Source organism: Carettochelys insculpta, chromosome 5 (genome assembly GCF_033958435.1).
Source record: "Carettochelys insculpta isolate YL-2023 chromosome 5, ASM3395843v1, whole genome shotgun sequence".
Taxonomy (NCBI): domain Eukaryota; kingdom Metazoa; phylum Chordata; order Testudines; family Carettochelyidae; genus Carettochelys; species Carettochelys insculpta.
In genome coordinates this window covers 46,605,329-46,630,888 of record NC_134141.1, presented here as the reverse complement: position 1 = coordinate 46,630,888, position 25,560 = coordinate 46,605,329, and the positions used below count along the sequence as shown (strand labels likewise).

At 42.1% G+C, this 25,560-nt stretch overlaps 1 protein-coding gene across 1 annotated transcript in view; it reads left to right on the top strand.

Annotated features, from left to right (window-relative positions):
* FBN2 (fibrillin 2) overlaps nucleotides 1-25,560 on the top strand; it is a 314,667-nt gene that overhangs the window by 183,047 nt on the left and 106,060 nt on the right. Inside the window, exons 27-34 of the mRNA XM_074995040.1 lie at nucleotides 7,367-7,492; nucleotides 7,999-8,124; nucleotides 9,903-10,025; nucleotides 10,171-10,296; nucleotides 15,806-15,931; nucleotides 17,801-17,923; nucleotides 19,689-19,811; nucleotides 21,662-21,787. Of these exons, the coding sequence (XP_074851141.1) occupies nucleotides 7,367-7,492; nucleotides 7,999-8,124; nucleotides 9,903-10,025; nucleotides 10,171-10,296; nucleotides 15,806-15,931; nucleotides 17,801-17,923; nucleotides 19,689-19,811; nucleotides 21,662-21,787 (999 nt within the window). The remainder of the gene's footprint in view (nucleotides 1-7,366; nucleotides 7,493-7,998; nucleotides 8,125-9,902; nucleotides 10,026-10,170; nucleotides 10,297-15,805; nucleotides 15,932-17,800; nucleotides 17,924-19,688; nucleotides 19,812-21,661; nucleotides 21,788-25,560) is intronic.

Below are 25,560 nucleotides of genomic sequence, written 5' to 3'. Positions count from 1 at the left end.
CAACATAGTTTTGGAGTCCTGGGATGACCAGCAATGGGTGCAGAACTTTTGCGTGTGCAAGTCCACTTTTATGTAACTTTGTGATGTGCTGGCACTTGTCCTGAAGCGCAGCAACACAGGAATGGGGCCGGCTTTAACGGTTCACAATCAAGTGGCAATTGCACTGTGGAAGTTTGCAATGCCCGACAGTTACCGGTCAGTGGCAAATCAGTTTGGGATGGTCAGATCTACAGTGGGGTCCATTGTGAGGGAGGTGGCCCACGCAATCTGTCAGCATCTCCTCAAGAATTCTGTGACCCTGGGAGATGTACAGGCCACAGTGGATGGCTTTTGCTGCCCAGGGGTTTCCGAACTGTGGTGGGGCAATAGATGGCATGCACATCTCCATCGTGGCCCCAGCCCACCTGGCCTCGAAGTATATTAATCAAAAGGGGTACTTCTCCATGGTGATGCAGGGGTTGGTCGATCACAAAGGTCATTTTACTGACATCAGGGTTGGCTGGTCAGGGAGGGATCATAACATGTGCATATTCTGAAATTCAGGACTGTACCAAAAGCTCCTGGGTGGGACCTTTTTCCCTGGTTGGAAAATCAAGATTGGTGATGTGGAAATGCCCATTGTTATATTGGGCAACCCTGCTTCCCTGCCTAATGAAACCCTACAAAGGAGCCCTGGACCCCAGCAAGGAAAACTTTAATTAAGAAATTCAGCAGGTGCAGAATGGTGGTGCTGGAGATGGAGCATTCTCTCGTTAAACTGTACTTGAATATGACACCACTCAGCTTTACTGTGATGCCACTGAGCAGCATCCTTTGTCAGTTTTGCATGCTCTGCCTCAGTCTTTTCCGTATGCTGGAGGATCAGACCTTGTTTACATTTCCTGCATCTTTGGTTTTTCTCTGGAATGCTGGGCTCTGGGTCTGGAAAATGAAGGTCAAACTTAAGATAAAATTCACATAATGTGCTTTAAAGTGAAATAAATGGGTTGTTCTGTGTACTAACGTGAAATATACTTTTGAAGGACTCATGGGTTATTAAGGATGGGACAGTAAGCGTGCATTTCACAATACATCACTTGCCATCACTTACCCAGCACGTTGCTTGGTGGACATGGTAAGCTATAAGCAGTTGTGCTCTTTTGGTGGGGAGGGGAGGTCTGCAAAACAGGGGAAGCTGCCATGTGTCCTGGCTGTGTGTCCTGTGGCAGTAAAAAATGGATGGTTCCTTGTGGGGGTCGGGAGGAGTTTGAAGTACAATAAAAATAATGTAAAGAAAAAAAAATAATCCAAAGAAAGGCTGGATGTAAAGGGACATGGGAGGGGAAAAGCACAGCAGAGGAATCCCCTGCGGGGCACGGGGAATTTCTGAAAACCGAAAACAAATGATACTTGGAAAGGGACATGGTAGAGGAAACACCCAGAAGAGCCCAGCAGCCACAGGGCACAGGGAAGTCCTGGAAAATGCAAAGAAATGCTGGAAAAGAAATGGTGGGGGAAAGGAACATGGGATGGGAAAAGCACAGAAGAGCCCAGCAGCCACAGGGTGTGGGGGAGTCCAAAAATGCAAAGAAATGCTGGTAGGAAAGGGACATGTGGGGGAAGCCCTGCAGAGGCTGCAAACCATGTTTTGGGGTGGGGAATGGGGCACGCACTGGCTGCTGCAGGGAAATGTAAAGCGGTAGGAAACATGTTTAAAAAAAAAAAAGATGCAAATTCCCATGCATCTTCAGGTTGCCAAAGACGTCACCGTCCTAAAAGTAACAGATATGGGCAAAGAACTGCAACTCCTACTGTATGACCAAAAGCCTGGAAAACTGGCTCAAATGCTGTGTGGCACCATGACACCAACTCCGCCATGAATCCACTGCAAGCTCCATGTCAGTCCCACGCCTGGATGAAGGAGGAGGGTTGGTCAGATGTGTGTCGATGCGCTGACTGTCAAACAACAATATGAATGAAATCTGATGCCAGTACTACTAAATGTTAAAAGATGCTGGCCTCAGACATCACCCAGATAAACTAGGTCTGCGATACCAATGGAGCGATCAGGATTGGGTCGATAAGTTGGCTACCAAAAGAAAATTACAGCTAACACATATGCTATCCATTGGAACACGGAACATCCGAACACTGTGGGCAACTGGAAAATTAGAGCTACTTTGTAAGGAGATAGAGAGATACCAATGTGATATACTTGGACAGGCAGACATGCGTTGGACAGCATCAGAAGAGATATGCGGTTGTGAAGTCATTTGGTCAGGAAACAAAAAGAAGCATGAAGCAGGAGTTGGATTCCTTCTTAGCAAAACAGCTAGAAGAGTATTATTAGGATACAAACCCGTGAGTGCAAGAATGATGGTTATGCAATTTGAAGCAAAACTGTTCAACATCTCAGTCATTCAGGTGTATGCACCCATGTTGGACAGTATGGAGGAAGAGATTGAGCTATTTTATAAAGACTTGACAAAGATGGTGGGGGAGATACCAAAGAAAGAGGTGTTGATCATCGGAGAAGATTGGAATGCAAAGGTTGGAACAGATAACGAAGGTTGGAAGAGAGTCATGGTTTGGGTATGGAGAAAGAAACAAACAAGGTGAGAAACTACTAGAGTTTGCTACAGAGCATGAGATATTCATCTGCAACACGAGATTCCAACAAAAGGACTGTACGAAGTGGACGTGGTGATCGAATGACGAGAAGTCCAAGAACATGATAGATATGATTTTGATAAGAAGATGGATAACATCAGTACAGCAGTGCCAAACTTTCCAAGGAGTGGATATAGACTCAGACCACAATCTAGTGATCGCAAACATCAAAATAAAACTCAAAAGAAAATGTAAGACACAGTTTAAGAAAAGAAGAGAAGTAATGAGGCTGTGTCAGGAAGAAATAGGGAATGCATACGGAACAGTGCTCAAAGAGAAGATTAAGAATATCGCCACAGAGAAAGACCTAGACAAGAGAGTTCGAGGGATAGCCATCGCTATGGAAGAGGCAATTGAGCAGACTGTTCCAGAAGAAGAAAAGATCAATAAGATGTGGATTACCTAGGAGACACTGAAGTTGGCTCAAGAGAAGAGAGCGTTAAAGATTAGAAGAGATGTTTCTGAGATTGCAGAACAGCAACATAGGATAAAATGCAATGAGGTAAGGAAAGCAGCTAGAAAGGATAAGGATAAATATAAATGGTTAGAGGAGCAATGTGAAGATATAGAGAGTAATTATGGCAAATGTAAGACCAGGGAGGGTATATAAGACAATTAGGAATATTAATAGGAAATGGCAACCAAAGCAGATGGCGATCAAAGATGAGAACGAAGAAGTGCTCATAAACAGGGAAAAGATTTTTCAGCGATGGATCAGAGATTGCACCAATCTATACAAAGCACAGTTGGACCCGAGTGTCTCAGAGAGACTGACTGAAGAATTGAAAGGGATATCTCCCCTGAGCATTGAGAGTGAGACCGATGTTTCAAAGGAGGAAGTAGAAAAAGCAGTGAAACAACTAAAGAACAACAAGAGCCCTGGAAATGATAAGATCATGGGAGAGATGATCAAATACTGCAGAGAGAGCATGATTCAGGAAATACACGGACTATGTAATATAGCATGGAAAGAAGGGAAGGCACCTAAGGAATGGACAAATCTGTGCTAGTGACGATACCCAAGAAAGGAAGTACATTGGAGCGAAAGAACTACAGAAAGATTGCCCTAACGAGTCATCTAGGTAAGGTGCTGATGATGATACTGACTGAGAGATTAAGATCACAGATAGAACAACATATAGCAGACGAGCAAGTGGGGTTCAGAAAAGATAGAAGTACCATACAGCAGATATTAGCACTAAGACTGATAGTGGAGAAAGCTCGATGAAAGAACAAAAACGTATGTGCTTGCGTCATTGATTTTCAAAAGGCATTTGACAGTATAGATCAGAAAGTTACTTGGGGGATGTTGGAGTTGTATGGAGTGGATAGCAGACTGATACAGTTGTTGAAGGTTATCAGCAATAATGCGGAGGCAGCGGTGAGAACATGCAGGTAGTTGAGAAGTTGGTTTAAAACAAGTAGAGGTACTAGACAAGGAGATCCAATATAGCCAAGTATCTTCATCGCACATCTGGAGAGAGCGATGGACAAGATCAAGGAAGAGGTAGAAGGGTATCTTTGCATGGGAAAAGAATTAACAACTTGAGGTTCATGGATGATGTACTTAATCATTGAGGAAGATGAGGAGAAGCTAGCGAAAATGGTTCAGGTGTTAAATGAAGAAGGGAAGCAGTACGGCCTGATTACGAATATCAATAAAACAAAAACAATGGTATTTGGAGATACGGAAATCAGAAGGGAGATCAGTGTTGATGGTATTGAACTAGAAAATGTAGAGAAATTCATGTATCTGGGGAGCAACATAATGTATGATCTAGACTGTAAGAAGGAAATTGTGACTAGAATAGTGAAGGCAAGAGTGAGTGAAGACGAGGGATAAGATCTGGAAAAGCAAAACAATTAGCTTAAGAATGAAGCTGAGCATCTTGAAAATGTGTGTATTCAGCAGCATGTTGTAGGGATGTGAGACATGGGTGATAACGAAAGATTTGAAAAGAAGAATATTGGCATTCAAAAGGAGTTGTTATAGAAAGATTCTGAGAATAGGATGGATGCAGAAGGTCACCAATGAGGAATTATATAGGAAGATACAGCTGAAAGAGAATGTGCTGCAGAAGGTTATAAAACGGAAGCTACAACTGTTCGGGCATATTTGCAGAATGAATGACAAATGAAAAATCAAGACCCTAGTATTCGGCATAATGAACAGTTAGAATAGGACAAGCAGACCCCACAGAGAATGGATAGATGATATAGTAGATTGGTGCAGAGCTAGTGTACGGAAACTAAGCCACTCTGCACTGGACAGGGAAAGATGGAAGGAAATAGTGAGAGAGGCATCAGACACCAACGGGTGCTGAGCCCACAGTTGATGATGATGATGATGCCATGACACCAGATCACTATCTGGTTGCCTGGCTTGGCAAGGTGTGCTACTGTGGAAGCCCCAACAAGTCATGCCTGCCCAGCAACCTCGTGAAAAAGATAAAAAGTGCCTGGATGATGCCTTTGAGGAGATCACCAGAAAGGAGAAGCACTCCATCCCAAGAAACATTAACACACTGTTCTGAGGGGCACAGAACCACAGCTAGAAAACCTGTACCGATATGCAACGCTATAGCTATACCCACCCACAACCCGCTTCTAGCATGTAGAATAAATACTCATCCAAACAGCTTGCTCCAGGGGGCTCTGGGATTGGCATGGAGATGACCACCGTGGAGGGGCCTGGCAAGGAGCGGACCAGTTCCAGGCTGATCGTGAAGAGCTCTGGGCTGTCTGGAACAACTTTTCCCTCTCTCCACTGCTCGTTGCTCCTTTCCTCCTCTGCACTGCCCTCTTCCTCTGGGTTTACCCCGAACTCCATACCAGGGCCTCCACAAGTTTCATAATTCAGTCCAGATGTCATTGTGGGGTTGCTCCCCATAAGCATGTGGAGCTGATGATAATAGCAGCAGGTCCGTTTGTTATGTTTAAATGAAGCACACGATATCTTTTATAGGGGAAAAGGCAGTACGCTGCATTTATTGAGAATATAACAGTAGCATATGCTTTTCACACACACACACACACAGAGAGAGAGAGAGAGTCCTGCCAAACAATGTTATCGTTACCAATCCAGGGCCTGGATCAATCTAGTGGCCAGCTATACTGATCACAAGGGGTAGCAGGGCCTTGTCAGTCATGATCCAGTTCTCTCCTGGAGTTGGTGGCAAGATGAACCCAAAGTCCCATGGCAAAGCACCCTGCTTTCATAATCCTTTCCTCCGTTGAGGTTTGCTGTGTCAGTCTGTGACTGGTATGTTTTCTTTTGATACCAGTCGTTCTCATAACATCTGCAAAAGGGTCATTCTGTAATCAATAAACGTCTCTGAAAGGCTCGTCCTGTAATCAGTTATCCCTAGGGGTGCCTGCTCCATGCTTTAGAGTTGCCAATCTGCCAATCAAATCACTTCTTGACAGGGGTATGCACTAATGTTCCTTCTCTGATGCCATGGAGTCTGTCTTCCAGACAGACCCACATTTCGCCCCTCCTTCCTTGGCCACCTGGCTCTGGGTATAACCTTCACACTTTTATCTCAACACAGACATACCACTTTCACACACAAACAGTTCTTACAAGGACTCTCAGAGAAAAGCAGAGTAAAAGGCATTGTAAATCAAACAATTAAGGCCTCAGCCTTCAACATCTTGTAATCTCATTAACATGGGCACAATACCAAACTTTCTCTTACTTACTTACTAAACTCACTAAATTCTAACACAATTAAAGAACTTAATCAATAAATTCAATTAAAGAACTTAATATTCAATTAAAGAACTTAATCAGTAAAATCAATGTGTTACGTGTTAATATGTTACTTTACATTGCTACCTTGTTAAGTTTAAAATTCAAAGTTTAAAAGAGAAGAAAACTTTCAACTCCAACACGTGGAGCTGCCCTGACCGCTGGCTGGCTTCCTGGACTTTTTGGTAGACCTGCTGTAGTTCTTTAACCTTTACCCGGCACTGCATAGAATCGGGGGAGTAACCTTGGGCAGCCATCTCATATTTCTCTTGGCCACCTGAAGTCTCTTTGCCACCAGTTGGTCTCCCCAAATGGCAGTAATATCAAGAATTTCCTGGTGGGTCCAAGCTAGGGCTCCCTCGTGAGCCTGAGAAGTGCTAGTCAGATCACTACCCTGAGTGCTCATGATTGCAGTACAGGGCTACTGAAAATTGCTACTGATGCGGTGCAATGTGATGGGGAAAGGGAATTTTTTTCATAATGGACGCCCTTTATATTTTCAGGGCTGGGCTGCTAAATTCCAGTTCAAATTCAATCAAAACTTTGTGGGCTTACTTTGACCTTCTTCCTGCATACCTGAGAGCAGTGCACAATGAAGCAACCATACTTGGAGGGTCACCACATAGCTTCGTGCAATACATATGGGACACTTCTGGAGGCTAATAAATTTGAATTAAGGACATGGTGCTTACATAATAGCCTAGATCTTAAAGTTGAATTTGATGCTCTACCTGTCCCGTTATATCGATATTTTGTAACCGGTATTATGGCTCAATAAATCGAGTTAATGGTATTAAGTGTGAAGACAGTCACATTTTAATATCAAGCTAACTCCTTGAAATTCAATTTTATCTCATAGTGTAGACGCAGACTCGGAGTTTAAATTATCTCCTGATGTTGACAATTGCTTTTCTCTTTTTCCCGCTCACTAACTGTTCCTTAAATGCTTGTCATATTTCCTTTCAGACATAGATGAATGTGAACGTAACCCTCTCCTGTGCAGAGGTGGCACTTGTGTGAACACAGAAGGCAGCTTTCAATGTGACTGTCCCTTGGGACATGAGCTGTCACCATCACGTGAGAATTGTGTGGGTGAGTTTGTTACCTGAGCATGTGTCTGCGGCATAAAAGCTGCTTGCAACTAATGAGAATACATCTCTAGGAATATTTCCACATTGATAGTCTTCCTTGTTTCTGAATTCCTTCAAATTGAAACCACAGGACCTGACTCTGAAAGGTCCCCACTACACTCAGCAGCCACTGCTCTCTGTGGGAATTGAGGGCTCATGGTACCTTGCAGGAGGTGTTCGGCACTTCATGAGATTGAAGTGTGGGAAATTATAAAAGAAACTGGCATCTGTCAATTACAACACACATAAGCACAGAGTAAGCTGTTTTATATAACAACAAAAGTTGGATCCTTTATGAAATGCAGCTCTCCTCTCTCCATGTATGTAGAGTACATTATTGTTTTGTTCTGTGGTCACTTCCATGGATAATATAGTTTGTCTGTTTTTCCACAGTGGCTCTTACATTCCAGCAGCCACTGCAGAACTGGCCTTTTGAACAACAGTTGATCTGAACAATTCTTTTTTCAGATATAAATGAATGCTCATTGAGTGATAATCTCTGCAGAAATGGCAAGTGTGTGAACATGATTGGGACATATCAGTGTTCCTGTAACCCTGGTTACCAGGCTACTCCAGACAGACAAGGCTGCACTGGCAAGTATTGTATGTCTCCACCTTCGTAGGTTTAGCCATCTCTCTTTACATTTAAATTCCTGTTAAAACCAGTCGGAGCCAGCTTTTGTCACTATCCAATACAGCATCTGTTGGGACCTTCCCTACCTTAAGAGCTCTGAAAAGAGCAGGTAATTTAAATTTAGATACAGGGGAAAGGAGGTTTGTTACCATGCTGCAAAACACCTACAAATGGTGTGAGGAAAAATCGTTCCTATGATACTAACCTTATCAAATCTCCAGGGATTTAGCTAAAGTCCTGATGGTGGCGCTCAGTTTTAAACCCGGATCAAAAACAGAAAGGGGTCAATATGGTTTGGCCCTTTTTATTTCCTTCTTATGGCACATGAACTTTTTTTTTTAATGCGTTGTTTTATAACTCTGATTCTTCTTGGAGTAGTCTCCATGGGTATCCACTTCAGGTGTTGGTTGTGCCCTGGCGCCACAGTTTGGAGATGTTCAAGCCATAGTTAGTCGGATCACGCATATGCAGGAGTGCGCTGGGCCTTTTGTGTGCTTTTGTTCACATGCATGCTCGGGTCCAAACCTCTGCAACCAGACGACCCGCGGCTGCAGATGGACTTCACTTGCGCTCCAATGCACATCTGAAAGATAAATCCAATTCGTTTGTAATACTTGTCTTTTCACCTTTTCAACGTTTTTAAAACTTTTTACTGTATATAGTTAAAAAAAGGTGGCGGGGGGAGAGAAGGAGGAAGATTCAGATGAAGGGAGAGCTAGGAGAATTTACATAACAAGCTAAGATTTACTTAAGATACTTAGAGATCATTCTTGTCACCTGTTAAGTACTGTTTATTATCGTTAAACACTGTTAAGTACTGTTGTTCTTTGTTTAAGAAAAAACTAATGAAACAAAAATTAAAAAACGAAAGCGAGGAAAAGACAGGAAATGCCTGCGGCAGGGTTTAAGAAACGTGAGTCATGCCGCGAGGCCACGCCAGCCTCTGACGGCCACAGCAAATGTATCTGCTGCCTGGGGGAGGCCATTTGCCTCAAAAATGCCCCCACTGCTTCAAGCTTACTGCAAGGGTCAGAAAAGACAGAGAGATGAGGCTAAAGATGATTCTGTTCGATAAGGCTCTTCAGCCTGTGACATCTGAACTGACACCCCCTGAGGGCTCGTCATTGCCTCAGAAGCACAAAGCGGCTTCCTTGGCTTCCTCAGGACTTAAGAAAAAGAGTATCTCCTACTCGATCCTTGCCAGTGTTATCTACAAGCAGGACGAGTGAGACTGAAAGCCATGATCCCGCTACATCTAAAGGGGACCAAACAGCCCAAAGAGCAGAAGGCAGCAGCTATAACTCAGGCGTACAGACATGCCTCGGAACTGAGGAATTCGTGTTATCTAATTGTGAGGAGTTTCATGCAGATTTGTGCTATAGTTCAGTGCTTCCATATATCAGTCTTAGATTCTCAGGATTTTTTTTCTCCATAGTGTCTTCTTCTATTTAGTTTCCTTTCAAGTTCTCATCTGTATGCTTTTGGCTCTTAGAGCGAGAAAATCAGCAAATACCAACAAAAATGATGCCTAAACGCTGCCACTTACTTCCATAGGTAAAAATGAGTCATGAAGCTGGGAGGGTTAAAAAAATAGTGTAAATGGTGTAAAATGAAAATAGACATTCAAAATGAGCTCATTGTTGAAAATTATTCCTTTGCCAAATAATATGAGAAAAGATAACTTCTACTTATGAAAGCAGAGTTAGCAAGTAATGTAATCCAAATATTATTTTTTCAGATATTGATGAATGTATGATCATGAATGGGGGCTGTGACACGCATTGCACCAACTCAGAGGGCAGCTATGAATGTAGCTGCAGTGATGGCTATGCTCTCATGCCAGACGTGAGAACATGTGCAGGTAAGTGAGGTGATAAAATAACATTGTAGTATCTTTGTGATTCTTCGTTTTAAAAGATCCTAGTATCCTATCCTGCTGCAAAATAAAACATATTTTAGGAGATCCTTATCAGTATGTATGAGACTATGGTCTGCTTTTGTTCCAGATATTGATGAGTGTGAAAACAACCCAGAGATCTGTGATGGTGGACAGTGTACTAATATTCCAGGAGAATATCGCTGTCTTTGTTATGATGGCTTCATGGCTTCTATGGACATGAAAACCTGTATTGGTAAGTAACACGTTATATCTTAGCAGTTACGTTGTTGTGCGTGTTTCTTGATGAATCAATGCAAGCAGAATCAAATTTTGTAAGAAAAAAAACAAATAGCATAAGAAAACAAAAATATATAGTATATAAGAAACCTTAATTGCTTTCCTCTGAAGAGATAATATTTTAAAAAGTCTTTTAAAGTGAGTTTCATCTACTTTGGGTCCATTAACGCTAAAATGCTTTACTGATCAGCTAAGTATAACAGCATGGAATCATTACTGGGTAGAAATAAGACTTTTTGATGTCTTAACTCTTCCTTCCCGTAATGCAACAGATTTCAATTTCTTGAAAGTGTAAGCTTAACTCTGAAGTTTCTGGGTCTGTAATGCTTGATTTGGGATAATTAGATCATCCCTGTAAGTTTTAAATTTATGCCTTTCATTACTTTAAATTACTGGCGTATATATAATCTCTAATTTTACTCTATTTTAACAGTTTCTTCCTTTTGTTTTTTTTTATTTTAATCTGGGGAGGTTGTGGGGAAGGGAATACATATACTGACAACTTACGTACAGAAAACCTGTTAAGATTTAAGGGTGCACCAAAAAGGTTAAGCAATGCCAGAATAAAGGTTGCCTGCATATCCCACGAACTGAGCTACTAAAACTTACACTAAGCAACCATGGTGTATTTTGTAATGAATGCTGTTTTCGCTAGCTAATCCAATCCATTTAAGCTAGGGGTGTCCAACCATTTTTCATCAGGGGCCGCATTGCAAATTTTTACATGTTCCAGGGGCCAAACACAAAATAGCCCCAAAATGCGCCCCCCCCGCCGCCAAAAAAAAACAGGATTAATTTACCCAGGAGCTCTGTGTGCTGCCGCCCCCCAGTGTGTCTTCACTGGGCCATCTCCTCTTCACCACTGCTCCCCACAGCCTTACTACTCCCCCCACAAACATCGTGACAGGTTCAGCTCCCAGCACGCTATGACACTGAAAGAATAGGACTCAATTTTATTGGTTTAACAGCCAGATCTCTCCTGCCAGCCATTAAACCAATTAAATTGAGTTCGACTCCAGTGTTTCTCAACCATTTTAAATAAAGTACCCCTTTTTAAAAAAAATTGTATGTACCCCCCACTACCCACAATTTTCAAACACACAAAATCCCCAATTCCTTCTCCCCTCCTCCAGAGCCAGACAGAGCTTGCCGCTTCAACCCAGTCCTCCCACCTCACCTCCAGAGCCAAGCACCCAGCCCCTCTGCTTTAACCCAGTCCTCGCCTCCACAGCTGGGCACCCCCAGTTTCCCTCTTTAACCTAACCCTTTCTCCCCCAGAGTGACACAGCCCCATGCCCCCTTATTAACCCAATTCCCCCTCCCCCAGAGCTGGGCACCCCCAGTCCTCTTGCTTTAACGCAATCCCCCCCTCATCGAGCCAGACACCCTTGTTTCCCATGTAATCCAATGCTAGCAGCTCAACAGAGCCGCTGCTGCCACTGCCACCATCGCCGCTGCCATGTACTTCTCTCTCCGAGTGCTGGGGAGAGACTTGTGTGCAGAGCAGCTCAGCTCAAAGAGCCAAATGCAGCTCCAGCACATGTACCTCTATAGCATCTCTGCCCCTGCTGCACTGTATGGCTGCGTCTACACGTGCACGCTACTTCGAAGTAGCGGCAGTAACTTCGAAATAGCGCCCGTCACGTCTACACGTGTTGGGCGCTATTTCGAAGTTGAAATCGACGTTAGGCGGCGAGACGTCGAAGTCGCTAACCCCATGAGCGGATGGGAATAGCGCCCTACTTCGACGTTCAACATCGAAGTAGGGACGTGTAGACGATCCGCGTCCCGCAACATCGAAATAGCGGGGTCCTCCATGGCGGCCATCAGCTGGGGGGTTGAGAGATACTCTCTCTCCAGCCCTTGCGGGGCTCTGTGGTCACCGTGGGCAGCAGCCCTTAGCCCAGGGCTTCTGGCTGCTGCTGCTGCAGCTGGGGGTCCGTGCTGCATATACAGGGTCTGCAACTAGTTGTTGGCTCTGTGTATCTTGCACTGTTTAATGAAAGTGTGTCTGGGAGGGGCCCTTTAAGGGAGCGGCTTGCTGTTGAGTCCGCCCCGTGACCCTGTCTGCAGCTGTGCCTGGCTCCCTTATTTCGATGTGTGCTACTTTGCCGTGTAGACGTTCCCTCGCTGTGCCTATTTCGATGTTGGGCTGAGCAACGTCGAAGTTGAACATCGACGTTGCTGGCCCTGGAGGACGTGTAGACGTTATTCATCGAAATAGCCTATTTCGATGTTGCAACATCGAAATAAGCTATTTCGAAGTTGGGTGCACGTGTAGACGTAGCCTATGGGAGCCGGAGGAGGAGTCAGGCTGCAGAGGTGGGGGCCACAAATGGCTCCTTAAAGAGCTGCGTACAGTTTAGAGACACCCAAACGCCTTTTAAAAATGACACCGCTGCCATCTCCAAGGGCCAGATACCCTTGGTTCAAGCTACCTGGGTATTTATACTGTGTTACCAGCACTTTTATATCTTAATGACCATGTTTTCTCTTTTATTTATATTTCTCTTTTTCCTACCAGTAAGGAATGATTATCTATTGTTTTCAATTTGAAATGACAAAAAAGAAAGCTGGCAATGATTTATTTGAAGAAATCAAATGAAATACTTTGGATTTATTTCTTCACCTTGGTAGAATTATAACAATAAGGAAGATTATGATGGCATGTTTTGATATGCAGAGTCTCAATAGCCTTCATTTTAGATGTATGCTAGCCTTCCCAGAGAGCAAAATAGATGAAAAGTAGTATAAAGAGATGTCTTTGAACAGCAAGTGACTCCTCCTCCCTTAACTTCAGAACCAATAAACTGTTATTTTTCTTTTTTATGCCTTTGTCTTGTTGAGATGTTAAAATCGTTTTGGGTTCTTGACTGCACTACAGTTCCACTGAGCTGGTCAGTGTTTTCACAACCCAAACAAAAGACAGGGTTGGTCTCTTGAGCAATTCCCTCTCTCATATTGCTAGTTATATTAGTGCTTATGAAAATAACTTTATCTTCCATTCTTCTCCCCTGGAAACAACCTCAGATTAGAATGTTGTGCTGCAGTGGACTATGAGGCTACGTCTACACGTGAAGCCTACATCGAAGTAGCCTATTTCGATGAATAACATCTACACGTCCTCCAGGGCTGGCAACATCGATGTTCAACATCGACGTTGCGCAGCACCACATCGAAATAGGCGCTGCGAGGGAACGTTTAGACACCAAAGTAGCACACATCGAAATAAGGGTGCCAGGCACAGCTGCAGACAGGGTCACAGGGCGGACTCAACAGCAAGCTGCTCCCTTAAAGGGCCCCTTCCAGACACAGTTGCACTAAACAACACAAGATCCACAGAGCCGACAACTGGTTGCAGACCCTGTGCATGCAGCATGGATCCCCAGCTGCAGCAGCAGCAGCCAGAAGCCCTGGGCTAAGGGCTGCTGCACACGATGACCATAGAGCCCCGCAGGGGCTGGAGGGACAGCGTCTCTCAACCCCTCAGCTGATGGCCGCCATGGCGGACCCCGCTATTTCGAAGTTGTGGGACGCACAACGACTACACTGTCCCTACTTCGACGTTGAACGTCGAAGTAGGGCGCTATTCCCATCCCCTCATGGGGTTAGCGGCTTCGACGTCAACATCGAAATAGCGCCCAACACGTGTAGCCGTGATGGGCGCTATTTCGAAGTTAGTGCCGCTACTTCGAAGTAGCGTGCACGTGTAGACACGGCTTGAGTCTGGGTTTTGGTTTTTGTTAAAAGCATCATCTTCATTAAGAAACTTTATCAGAGGGGTAGCTGTGCTAGTCTGTGTCTGCAAAAATAATGAGAAGTCCTATGGCACCTTATAGACTAACAAATATTTTGAAGCATGAGCTTTCATGGGCAAAGATCCACTTCATCAGATGCAATGTGTCTTTACCCACAAAAGCTTATGCTCCAGAATATCTGTTAGTCTGTAAGGTGCCTCAGGACTATTCATTGTTATTAAGAAACTTGCAAAGTTGTTACGGTTTCTTTTGTGTAGCCTGTTACTGTCTGCAACAAAGCACCAATGATTTGATCTGTAGAAATGTATGTAATATTTTCTATTTACGTCATAGCAGCATGAGTGACAGAGTTAATCAATTGTGATTTTGATCCTACAACAGTGAGTTTCTCCAATGAAAACACCGATGTGAAATGGTTGTCAGAATAGAATTGTGTCATGAGTGCACTACTTACAAGCTTACAATTTGGATGGGTTCTGAGTTAGTTAATGTTTTGGCTCATACTATAGTCTTACAATCCTATTAAAGTTGTAATTCATAACCTACAGTTATGATTCACCACACAGTAGTATCTAAACCCATAGCTTATGTGTGCTCTAAACTTATTGCTGATTCACCAGTGGCTATTCTGAATGTTTCTGTTATAATTTTATCCTTATTTTATTTCTTTCAAAACCAAAAGAGAGAAAACATCATCAATACCTTTACGTTCTCACCATAGTAATTCCCTTCTTGTCATAGCCTGGTGTTATCATTTGATTTAAAAGGAGACAAGAAACCATTGAGCAATATATTTGGAAGGTTCCTGGGCCCCATCTCCCCTGCCATTACTGAATATTATAGTTATATGGATCATGGTGATGTCATCCTCATGAATTTTCTCATTTGGTAGTTTGCCACTTACCTGATTTTAATGCTTGTCCTAACAGGAGATTTGCCAACCCTCGCAGTTATAATCCAAACTTTAATCAGGGGTAAATACCTCCATTTAGAATTTTACTTATGTTTCAATTGCTATTTTAGTTTTATTTTTTCTAGTGACACTCTGAGGCCAACAATATATGCTTAGCTATGTCATTCATCAACCTTTTAAATTATTAGCAAATCTGTAAAAATTGAAGTCAGTTTGCAGATATTTCAAGACTAGACTTAGGGCTGCATTTGTTAATGAAAATGTTATCTGAAAGAAAGTCTTAGTAGCAGCGTTACAATGTGATGATTATGTCTGAATGTTTTTAAATTGGTTTAACGTCATCATTTTTGCAAGAATCAGTTTTTGTTCAGTTCTGAATTCTGTTATCCATTTTGGAAATGTTAGCGTAATTGCACAAGAGCATTATTCCTACCTGTTTAGAGAATTGCAGAAATTAAGTAAGGAATGGTTTAAACATAGTAATGTTGAAGACTAGCAATATCTATTAAGTCTAAAGTAAACCTTGACTATTTTACCAGTAGAAATATTATAAAGCATCCAAAGTGTAGCACTTTAAAGACTAACAAAATGATTTATTTGGTGATGATTTCTGCTACTTTATTTTGTTGGAGTACAAACTAACATAGCTACCTCTCTGCTACTATTAATAGAATTATTGATTACTTCTGACTTTCATTAAATTCACATGAAGGGTAAAAATGTTTCCCAAAAATTGTTTGCTCTATTGTATGGTTGTAATAGTCAAGTAATAATTAAGCTGTGTACATCTGCAGATGTGAATGAATGTGACTTGAATTCCAACATCTGTATCTTTGGGGAGTGTGAGAACACTAAGGGATCCTTCATTTGCCACTGTCAATTAGGATATTCGGTCAAGAAGGGGACCACTGGATGCACAGGTACAGCATTTGTGTCCTGCATTATAGTTGGTATATTTCATCTTCAAAATTTTAGTCTTTGTCACAGTGGGCAGATTTTGAATGGATTTCTCTGATATATATAACACACATACATTAGCTTTAGAGAGAAAAAGTAAATCTAACTAGCAAGAACAAGGTAAAAGGAAAGAGATAGGGGAGGGAAGAAAAGAAGATAAAGGAGAGAAACTGAAACCAGATGCAGTCTGAGGAAACACCTTAGCAGCTGTACTGTGTTGAAGTCAAACAGGGTAATGCTCTACAAATGCAGAAATGGAAAAAAAACATCTCCCCCAACACAGGGCAGCAACTTTTCTACACTGCTGGGTGGATGATATTTCAGCCTAATAACTCTTATTCTATTCACTACATGTTGCTGTACAGGAGGCTTCCATGGCATGCACCTATTTTACCCTTAATTTTTCTGCAGCTAAACATCATCCTTTCTACTGTAAATGGGGCCATCTGTAGCTGCATAGGAGGCAACTGAATATTTCCAAAACTGCACTTTTTAGGAGAGTTGACAGTGGTTATTAAATGGAAGCAAAGTTCTGATCACAGAAGAGGAGGGTTTCCCTGAGTTATTCTATCGAGCAGAAATTTCAGTTTGCCCCTTCACTTACTTGTTTTTAGTTTTTGCAGTGTTTCATTTTATTGTAACATGGCCAGACTGACAGTATTATTGTGTACATAAAACTAAGCATTCAGCGCTGCTCAAATATGCAAATTAGTTATAGTTGAACTATTTCTCTTTTTGAAAAATTGCTTTTCTCCTGTTTATCTATTTTTTGAGTCTAAAAAGAGGAACACACAATCTCAGATCTTCAGTGGAGGATCCATTTTACATATATTCGTATTATTTTCTTCTAGTGGAGTGCAATAAATATTTTTTTCTATATGGCACAGCCATTGCCCACGTCCAATAAACTAACGGGTTTTTCTTCTATAATTTGGCTTGTAGAAATTTTTTGTGTAATTGTAAAAAACCTGGGTTAATCTTTTTATTTATAAGATTTGCATGTAGGCTCAGAGTTCTGTTGGTCACATTTTAAACACATACAAACAAATAACATTTGTATAAGATTATATGAATATTAAATAACAAACCTGAGAGTCTAGGAAGTAACAAACCTTGTTTTAATATATATTTGCAGATACAGAACAACTTAGAAATAGACTATGTACTACTAGTGCTTTTTTACTTAAAAAAAAAAAAATTGAGCCAGTACACAGCCTATTCCCTTCCTGCTGCCCCACCGCCTTTTTTGAGCCAGTACAGGACAGTACTCCATACTGGCACCCCAGCTGGGTCCTCGGGGATGGAGCTACCAGTGGGGCTCCACTCCCCTGCTGTCTCCAACCCCTGAGGCTGCCAGGGTTACCCTGCTGGGTCCCAGGGGCTGGAGTGACCCAGCCAGCTCCCAATCCTGGGGCTGCTGGGGTTCCCCCAGCTGGGTCCCCATGACTGGAGCTGCCAGCAGAGCTACATGCACTGGCTGGCTCCCACCTCCTGGGGCTGCCAGGATTCCTTGTCCCCGACTGGGTCCTCAGGAGTGGAGCTGTTGGCAGGGCTCTGCGCCCCAGATGGCTCACCGCTCCAGGGCTGCCGGGGTCCCCTTGCCACCCAGCCAGAGATCCTGGCTGGGGCTGCCAAGGTGCAGGTATGACGTACTGTCCTGTGGGGGCACAAAAAATGCTCTGTGTACTACTTAAATAACCATGCAATATTTTATTTTTAAATGTTGCAGTACTGATATGCAGTGTTTTGGAAAAGCAAGCAGAACTAAAATGTCCAGTATTTCTGAGGCATTGGCATTGAACTTTATTGATCAGTTTGTTTTGCTTTGTTAGATGTCGATGAGTGTGAGATTGGTGCCCACAACTGTGACATGCATGCCTCATGTGTTAATGTCCCAGGAAGCTTCAAATGCAGCTGCAGAGAGGGATGGATGGGAAATGGCATTAAATGTATTGGTAAGTGTGTAATTACTAAAACATTTGTTTGGCTGAAAAGTTTTACAGTGGACTTACTTGACTGATTGAAAAAATAATGTTATGCCTTTTTATGTAAAGATCTATGAGCAGATAGAGAAATAGGATTCTTATATTTAATTTTTCTTTTTAATTCTGCAAAGAAAAATGTTTGCTTACATCTCAAACTCTTGTCTGTCTAGCTGTGTACTTGAAACAACTTACTATGAAATGATTCAAGTCAAAATACTTATGTTGGCTTATGATATTGGAAAGAAATTGAATACTTCAGTGTAGACATCCTTTGATGCATGTCCCACATTTTTAAGCTAAATTCAATCAATTACAGAGGGGAGAATTAATTAAATATTTTTTCCAAAGCTTACAGGTAAATGTCAAGGACTGTAAAATGTTTCATTCATTAAAAACAAATGAAAGAAACAACGTATTTTCTGAGATTCTGTATCAATGATGCATAATGATCAGTCTGTATAAGTGAAAGTACACTTAAAAGCCATTTCAGCATTTTTTCCTGACTATGACAATGCCTGCTGGGTGACCAAGGGCAAGTCACTTCTCCTCTCTGTGCATTAGTTTTCCCTATCTGTAAAAGGAGGATAATGGTACTGACCTCTTTCGCAAAGCTTTTTGAGATTTATGGGTAAAAAATGTAGAAAAAGTGTAGGTGAGTAAAAGGTGAGCAAAAGGGTAGGTGGAGTTTATTTTATTATTTGTTTAAAAGGCAAGTCTTAGTACTGTGAGACAATACTACATGCCAGATTTATAAAGGTTTTAGGCTTTCATGGGTACAGATGATAGACTCATAGAACAATAGAGCTGGAAGAGACCTAAAAAAGCCATCCAGTCCAGCCCCCTGCTCTAAGGCACTAATTCTAATTTAGAGATACACTTTTTAGTGAGTCAGGCACATTGTTAAATTTCATGTACTTTGGTGCTTTTGTAAATCTTGCTAGGTGATTATCCATGACTTAAGTTGGCTACCTTTGTAAAACTACCCCTAACGCTCACTGTGGTTAAGCCATTTCTAACAAGAAGGGAAGCCCCTCTCCCACAAGATTTTTTTATGTCAATTATTGTCTGAGATTTCATTGCATCTCAAAGTAAAATGAATTGTTCTTCTCTGAGTTGTTGCAGTCCTGTGCTCCACACCAACAGCCAAGGACTTTTATTTCTACAATAGTTACCGTTAAGGTGGCATATGCAGTCTGGTCCTCTCTGAGGTCCCTCCCTGTATAAGGGCAGTACCACACTAACTCCCCTTAGTTTCTTTCTACTGCTACTAGCCTGCTCAGCAGTTCTCTCCTCACAGTTTTTAACTGAATCACAGCTACTTGCCAGGACTTTGTAAGTGTAAATAGTAGCAGTTGGTACCTGTAGTGTGGTGTAGTGTTTGGTTAATAGAGTTTATGCAGTATTCTCCAGATTTAAAGCACTGATTTGATTCTACTTTCTCTAACAAAATACTAATATTTAAGTTATCTATTTTATGAGTCACTTACATTGCAGTACTTTGTGCTTTGAACAAGTTCATTTGTGCATGTAAACTTTACTGTAAGGGAAAATTTGAGATTAAAACAATTTTATATTAACCACATCTTTTCTACAGGTACATTGGTACAGGTGGACAAACAATGTTGTGGGTTTTGTTGTGTGTAGCTGATCCAGGTTAATTGCAAGTGCAGACTATTACCTGTTATAAATATACAATTTTACTTTTCTAATGTCTTGGTTTTCTTCTGCTGTTCAGATCTTGATGAGTGTTCTAATGGAACCCACAAGTGTAGTGTGAATGCTCAGTGTGTGAACACTCCTGGGTCATACCGTTGTTCCTGTGCTGAGGGATTCACTGGAGATGGATTCACTTGTTCTGGTAAGACAGACCTGGGAAGGGTAGTTTGGCTACTGATAGTTTCCATTTTTAGAAGCTTTGCAAAATTAGAACTGACTCCCAAAGGTGGGGAGAAGATTGTAAGAGCCTCTGCCATACAAGATGAAGGTCAAGATCCCTCCAGATAATGTAAAGAATTTGTTGTCGGAGACTCCTGGCTCTCATAGCTTCACAATAAATATGCAGCTGTCTGATTGGCTAGTCTTGTCTACCCTATCCTCCTCTTTCTCCTCCCTGCCCATTCCCATCAGTCTGTGTACTGTAGTGCCTCGATTTATGCGAGGGTTCCGTTCCCACGCACCCTCACGTAACTTGAATTTTGCGTAAGTGGAGGGGGGCAGCTTTTTTCCCCAGCGGAATGCATATTCTGTGGCTGGGGAAGCAGCAGGAGCACCTGGAGTTCCTTTTGCAAGGTAAGTCCTGGGGCTGGGGGGGCCAGTGAGGAGGGTTAAGCCTGGTAGTGGGTTGAGGCCATGGGAGGGGGGCAGGGGAGTTAAGCCTGGGGTGGGTTTGGGCTGCAGGGGGATGGGGGGTGGAGCTGAGCTGAATCCCCGTGTGTGGTGGGGCAGTTGAATCAGGACGGGGGTTGAGCTAGGGTCGTGTGCCAGAGCCATGCTCGGGTGGTGAGCCAGGCCATGGGGGGGTTGAACTGGGGCTGGGGGAAGGGGGTTGAACCACTTCAGTAGGGTTTGAATTGGGGCTGCGCATGGGGGGTTGGAACCAGGGCAGGGGGGTTCAGCTGGAGCTGTGCATGAGGGGTGGTGAGCCAGAGCCAGAGCCAGGTGGCATGGGTGATGGTGAGCCAGAACTGTATGCAGGTGACGAGCGGGGCTCAGGGGAGGGGAGTTGAGCCTAGCCAGGGTTGGTGGAGCGGGATTTTGAGTTCTGCTTAACTCACTTTAATGCCAGTTAAGTGCAATTCAAAATTGCGCATGTTGAGGGTTTACTGTATTTGCTGCTGTCTCCAGTAAACACTCTAGCCAGGGGCACACACAACTCCATCTCCCCATTACATATCCTGTCCTTGTTGACAGGATCCCTGAAGCAGGGACTGCAGAGGTTAGCAACTGTTTTCCCTTCTGTATGCCTGTCTGGGATCTATTTGATCATTATATGAAAGGCTTTTGGGTTTTTTTTCAAAATTAGGTTAGAACTGAAAAGTATATCATGCTTTTTCCTTTGCAATTTGCTAATAGTTGACTTCTAATTTCTATTTTAAGAAAGAAGACCTGCAGCCACACCTGTTTTCTTTTAAGTATCAGTGCATGTTGATGTGTGTTCAGTGATTTTTTGGGGACAAATGCATCTAGAATAATCTGTAAAGGGTAGAAATGTTACTGCATAACTCACCTTTCAGTTAAGCTAAACGTAGACTCAGATTTACTTCCATCCTGAACAGACACTGTCTTCTTTCTGTTTATTATGGAAGCAACATCCCCATATATGAAAAGCTTATAAATTTACATGATGCTTGCAAAACAATAAAATTTTAAATGCCAAATATTGAAAGAGCTTATTGTTTGTCAGAATTGACACCAATGGATCTGGGAAACATACATCAAAATTGGGTACCGTATGATAAAATCTGTTAATAAACATGTAAGTAATAAACATGAATCCCCCAAGGGGTAAAAAGATACTGGTAATAGTTGTTACCTTTTGTTTTTCTACATTCTTTTATATTTTGTTGTAGAATGATGTACCTGCTTTGCATTATATCAACAAATGTTTAATGGCATTTATTCGAAGGATGAATGGGGAGAAACAGAATCCTACTTAGATAATAAAATGTATCATAGAAATACAATGTCTTATTCCTACTTCATCTGCAGATATTGATGAATGTGCAGAAAATATTAATCTCTGTGAGAATGGACAGTGCCTAAACGTCCCTGGTGAATATCGATGTGAGTGTGAGATGGGTTTTACTCCAGCTTCAGACAGCAAATCTTGCCAAGGTGAGTTACCAGTACTTCAGCCTTCTTTTCTGAGTTTGGATTGGCTGCTGTGAAGGAAACCACAAGAAGTGCTGGCAGAACCTCAGCCTGGAATCAGAACACATAGAACATGTTTCATAGGTTTCTCCAACAAGGATTCTTTTGCATTATGAATTATGGTGAAGGTAACTTTAGTCTCCTATGAAGTTTCCTTGGTCTTGGGCCAAGAAACCTGGAGTAAAGGTTTGGCTCAAAAAGTTTGATTTCCTTAATCATTTCTCTTAGTTTTGTTTTAGAGAGTGGTTTGTGGAAAAACTCTGCTGACCACTGTTCTATTTAATACATTTATACAAGAAATATAAACTATGCCATTGCCACTGTGTTTGATATATGTGTAGAGGAAATATGAACTATGCAGTTCACTACTATATTTAAGTTACAGCAATCCTAAAATTTCTCTTTGAAATATTTTACTCCCCTTGCCACCCTCTTGGCACACTGTTGTTTGAGACATAACCTCTAGCTCACACCACTCCTTGTCACTGCCTTTAAAGGAAGTGTATGAGAACTCTCTGTTCTACACTAATTTCTATATACTGAGGGTTTCAAAACATTTAAATTCTTGTTTTACAAAAAATTAAAATGTTAGTGGAAGCCTCATGAGCTCTTGGAAAGTGTAAACCTCTTGAAGAGAAAGTGAAGGGCAGATTTTTATACACATTCTCTAAAATTACACCCACAATTTTGCATGTGTAGACCCCCATATTCACCTACATAAATCAGTCTTCTCACTATTGGAATATGGGAAATGTCTGACAATTCGCTCCTGAGAATCCACTGGTCTGAGTCATTGGAACAGTATGGTCGAGAAATTTGTTTTTTCTTTGATTTTTCTGTGTAGTTTTTGCAGCTGCTTTGCTGTCGTAGTGATACTTAAATACAAATCCTATTATATGAGAAGCCATGGATATATTTTGTAAACAAGAAGACCATAAGTCTCAGTAAAGTCCTGGGAAATACTTATTTTTAATGATGTTATGTACTGTAGTCTTTGAAAGAAACATTTGAATACGTTGCATAAGATATTGTGACACTGTTGTGGGTTTTTTTAATAGTATGGAGCACCCATGGAAACAAACTAAAGTATAGGATGTTTGTCTGCTCTTGTGCATCCCATAGGAATGAACAAAAAATGGTTCTTTGCATTTGATGTCAAATCCTGGCCATGGCTGGTACATCCACACTGAACTTAACATAAGCATGGCTAGACCAATGGTTCATCTAGCCCATCCTGTCTTACAGCAGTAGCCAGTGCAAGATGCTTCAGAAAGAATGAACACAACAGTGCAGTTACCAAGTGATCCATGCCCCGATGTCCAGTCCCAGCATCTGGTGGTCAGAGTCTTAGGGACTCCTAGACCATGGTATTGCATCTCTGACCACCATGTCAAATAGCCATTTGTGATCTTTTCCTCCAGGAAGTTATCTAATTCTGTCTTGAATCCAGTTATGCTTTTGGCCTTCACAACAATCCCTGGAAATGAGTTCTACGGATTGTTGTTGTGTGAAGAAGTAATTCCGTGTTCTTGTTTCTTTAAACCAGTTGTCTATTCATTTTACTGGATTACACCTGGTTTTTGTATTCTGTGTAGGGTGACTATCCCTTCCCTATTGGACAGGACAGTCCTGTATTTGGGATGCCAGAAAGGCATCCCGACTTATTTTTTAAAGGGACCAATTGTCCCATATTTAGGCCCTTGGGGGCTGGGGGTGGGGGATGAGAGCCCTCATGGCTGTCACTTTCCTGGGACTCCAGGTGGGAAGTGCCCACAGCCACCACTCTCCCAGAGCTCCGAAATGGAGCGCCCACAGCCACTGCTTCCCCAGGATTCTGGGGCCGGGAGTGTCTGTGGTTGCCATTTCCCCGGAGCTCCAGGGCTGGAAGCATCCACAGCTGCTGCTTCCCCGGGGCTCTGGGTGGGGAGTGCCTGCGACTGCCAGTTCCCCATGGCTGAGCTGGGGGATGCCAGTTTCCCAGGGTTTGGTGCATCCAGGAAGAGCTGCCCCTACCCCTGCATATCTCCCTGTCCCATATTTGGGACAGGGAGATATGGTTGCACTAATTACGTGAAGTGGTAAATAATATTTCCTTATTCACTTTCCCCACGTCTTTCATGAGTTTATAGTGGTCTAATCCCATTTTAGTCCTCTGTCTTTTATAATAAAGGGATCATGTCTTACTGATCTCTCCCAGTATGGAAATTGTTCCATACCCTTAGTAGTTTTTGTTGCTCTTTGCTGGATCTTTTCCATTTCTAATGAGTCTTTTCTGGGATGGTGCAGTCAAAAATGCATGTAGTAGTCAAGATGTGCTCATATTGGCTATGTCTACACTAGCCCAAATATGAAATACATACTGAGCACCTCATTAGCATGCTGGCAGCCGCAGCACTTCGAAATTGCCACGGCTCGCTGCCGCATGGCTCGTCCAGATGGGGCTCCTTTTCAAAAGGACCCCACCAACTTTGAAATCACCTTATTCCTATCTGCCATTAGGAATAAGGGGATTTTGAAGTTGCTGGAGTCCTTTCAGAAAGGAGCTCCATCTGGATGAGCCGCACAGTGGCGAGCCGCGGCCATTTCAAAGTGCCACAGCTGCCAGCATGCTAATGAGGCGCTGAATATGTATTTCAACACTTCATTAGTAAACTTCAAAATGGATATTTGATGGCCATTTCAAAGTTTTGGGCTAGTGTAGAGGTATAATAGTATTTTCTATTTTCTTATGCATGCTTTTCCTGACCGTTCCTAACATTCATTTAGTTTTTTGAGTGATTCTGCACATTGAGCACATATGTCAAATGACTATCCACAATGACTTCACAATTTCTTTCTTTTGACGTAGCAGCTATTTTAGACCCCATCTTTCAGTGTGGCTAAATGGGGTTATGTTTTCCACAGTTCATTATTCTGCAATATTGAATTTCATCTTCCATTTTGTTGCCCAATCTCCCAGTTTTGTGAGGTCCTTTGGTAAATCCTTACATTGATTATCTTGGGTAATTCTGTAGCATCTGCAAATTTTGCCAGCTCACTGTTTACCTCTATGTACAGATGATTTATGAATATGTGTAACAGCCTTGATCCTATCAAAACAAAAAGCAGTCAAGTAGCACTTTAAAGACTAGCAAAATAGTTTATTAGGTGAGCTTTCGTGGGACAGAAAGCTCACATAATAAACTATTTTGCTTGTCTTTAAAGTGCTACTTGACTGCTTTTTGTTTTGATAGTGTATAGACTAGCACGGCTTACTCTCTGTTACTATTCAGCCTTGATCCTAGTACAGGTTCCTAAAGGACACTATATATACATTATTTATGCCGTTATGTAACTTAACTTACATTTATTCAGATGTTTAATTTTCACTGTCTTATAAAATGATGGATGATGCGCTTCTTCCTACATGATGTGCAATTTTTTTACTTGTAATTTGTGACAAGCTCTAATTGGGTGAAACTTCAAATCAAATCAAATCAAATACACAAAACTGAAAGTTTATCAAAATATTTTGCATTTAAAACCCTGATTGCCAAACAATGGTAGTATTATTTGCAGTTAGTGAATTGAGCTGATTGTTCCTGGTCACCCTGTCCTTTGAGATCTAGAACTATTAGATTTCACCTTCTCACACCTCATTTTTAATAGATTAGAAGAGGAAAATGTTCTTCTTCAAGTGTCCCCCTGGGTGCTCCACCTTAGGTGTCAGGCTTGTCCTGGTGCCACAGCTCGGAGAT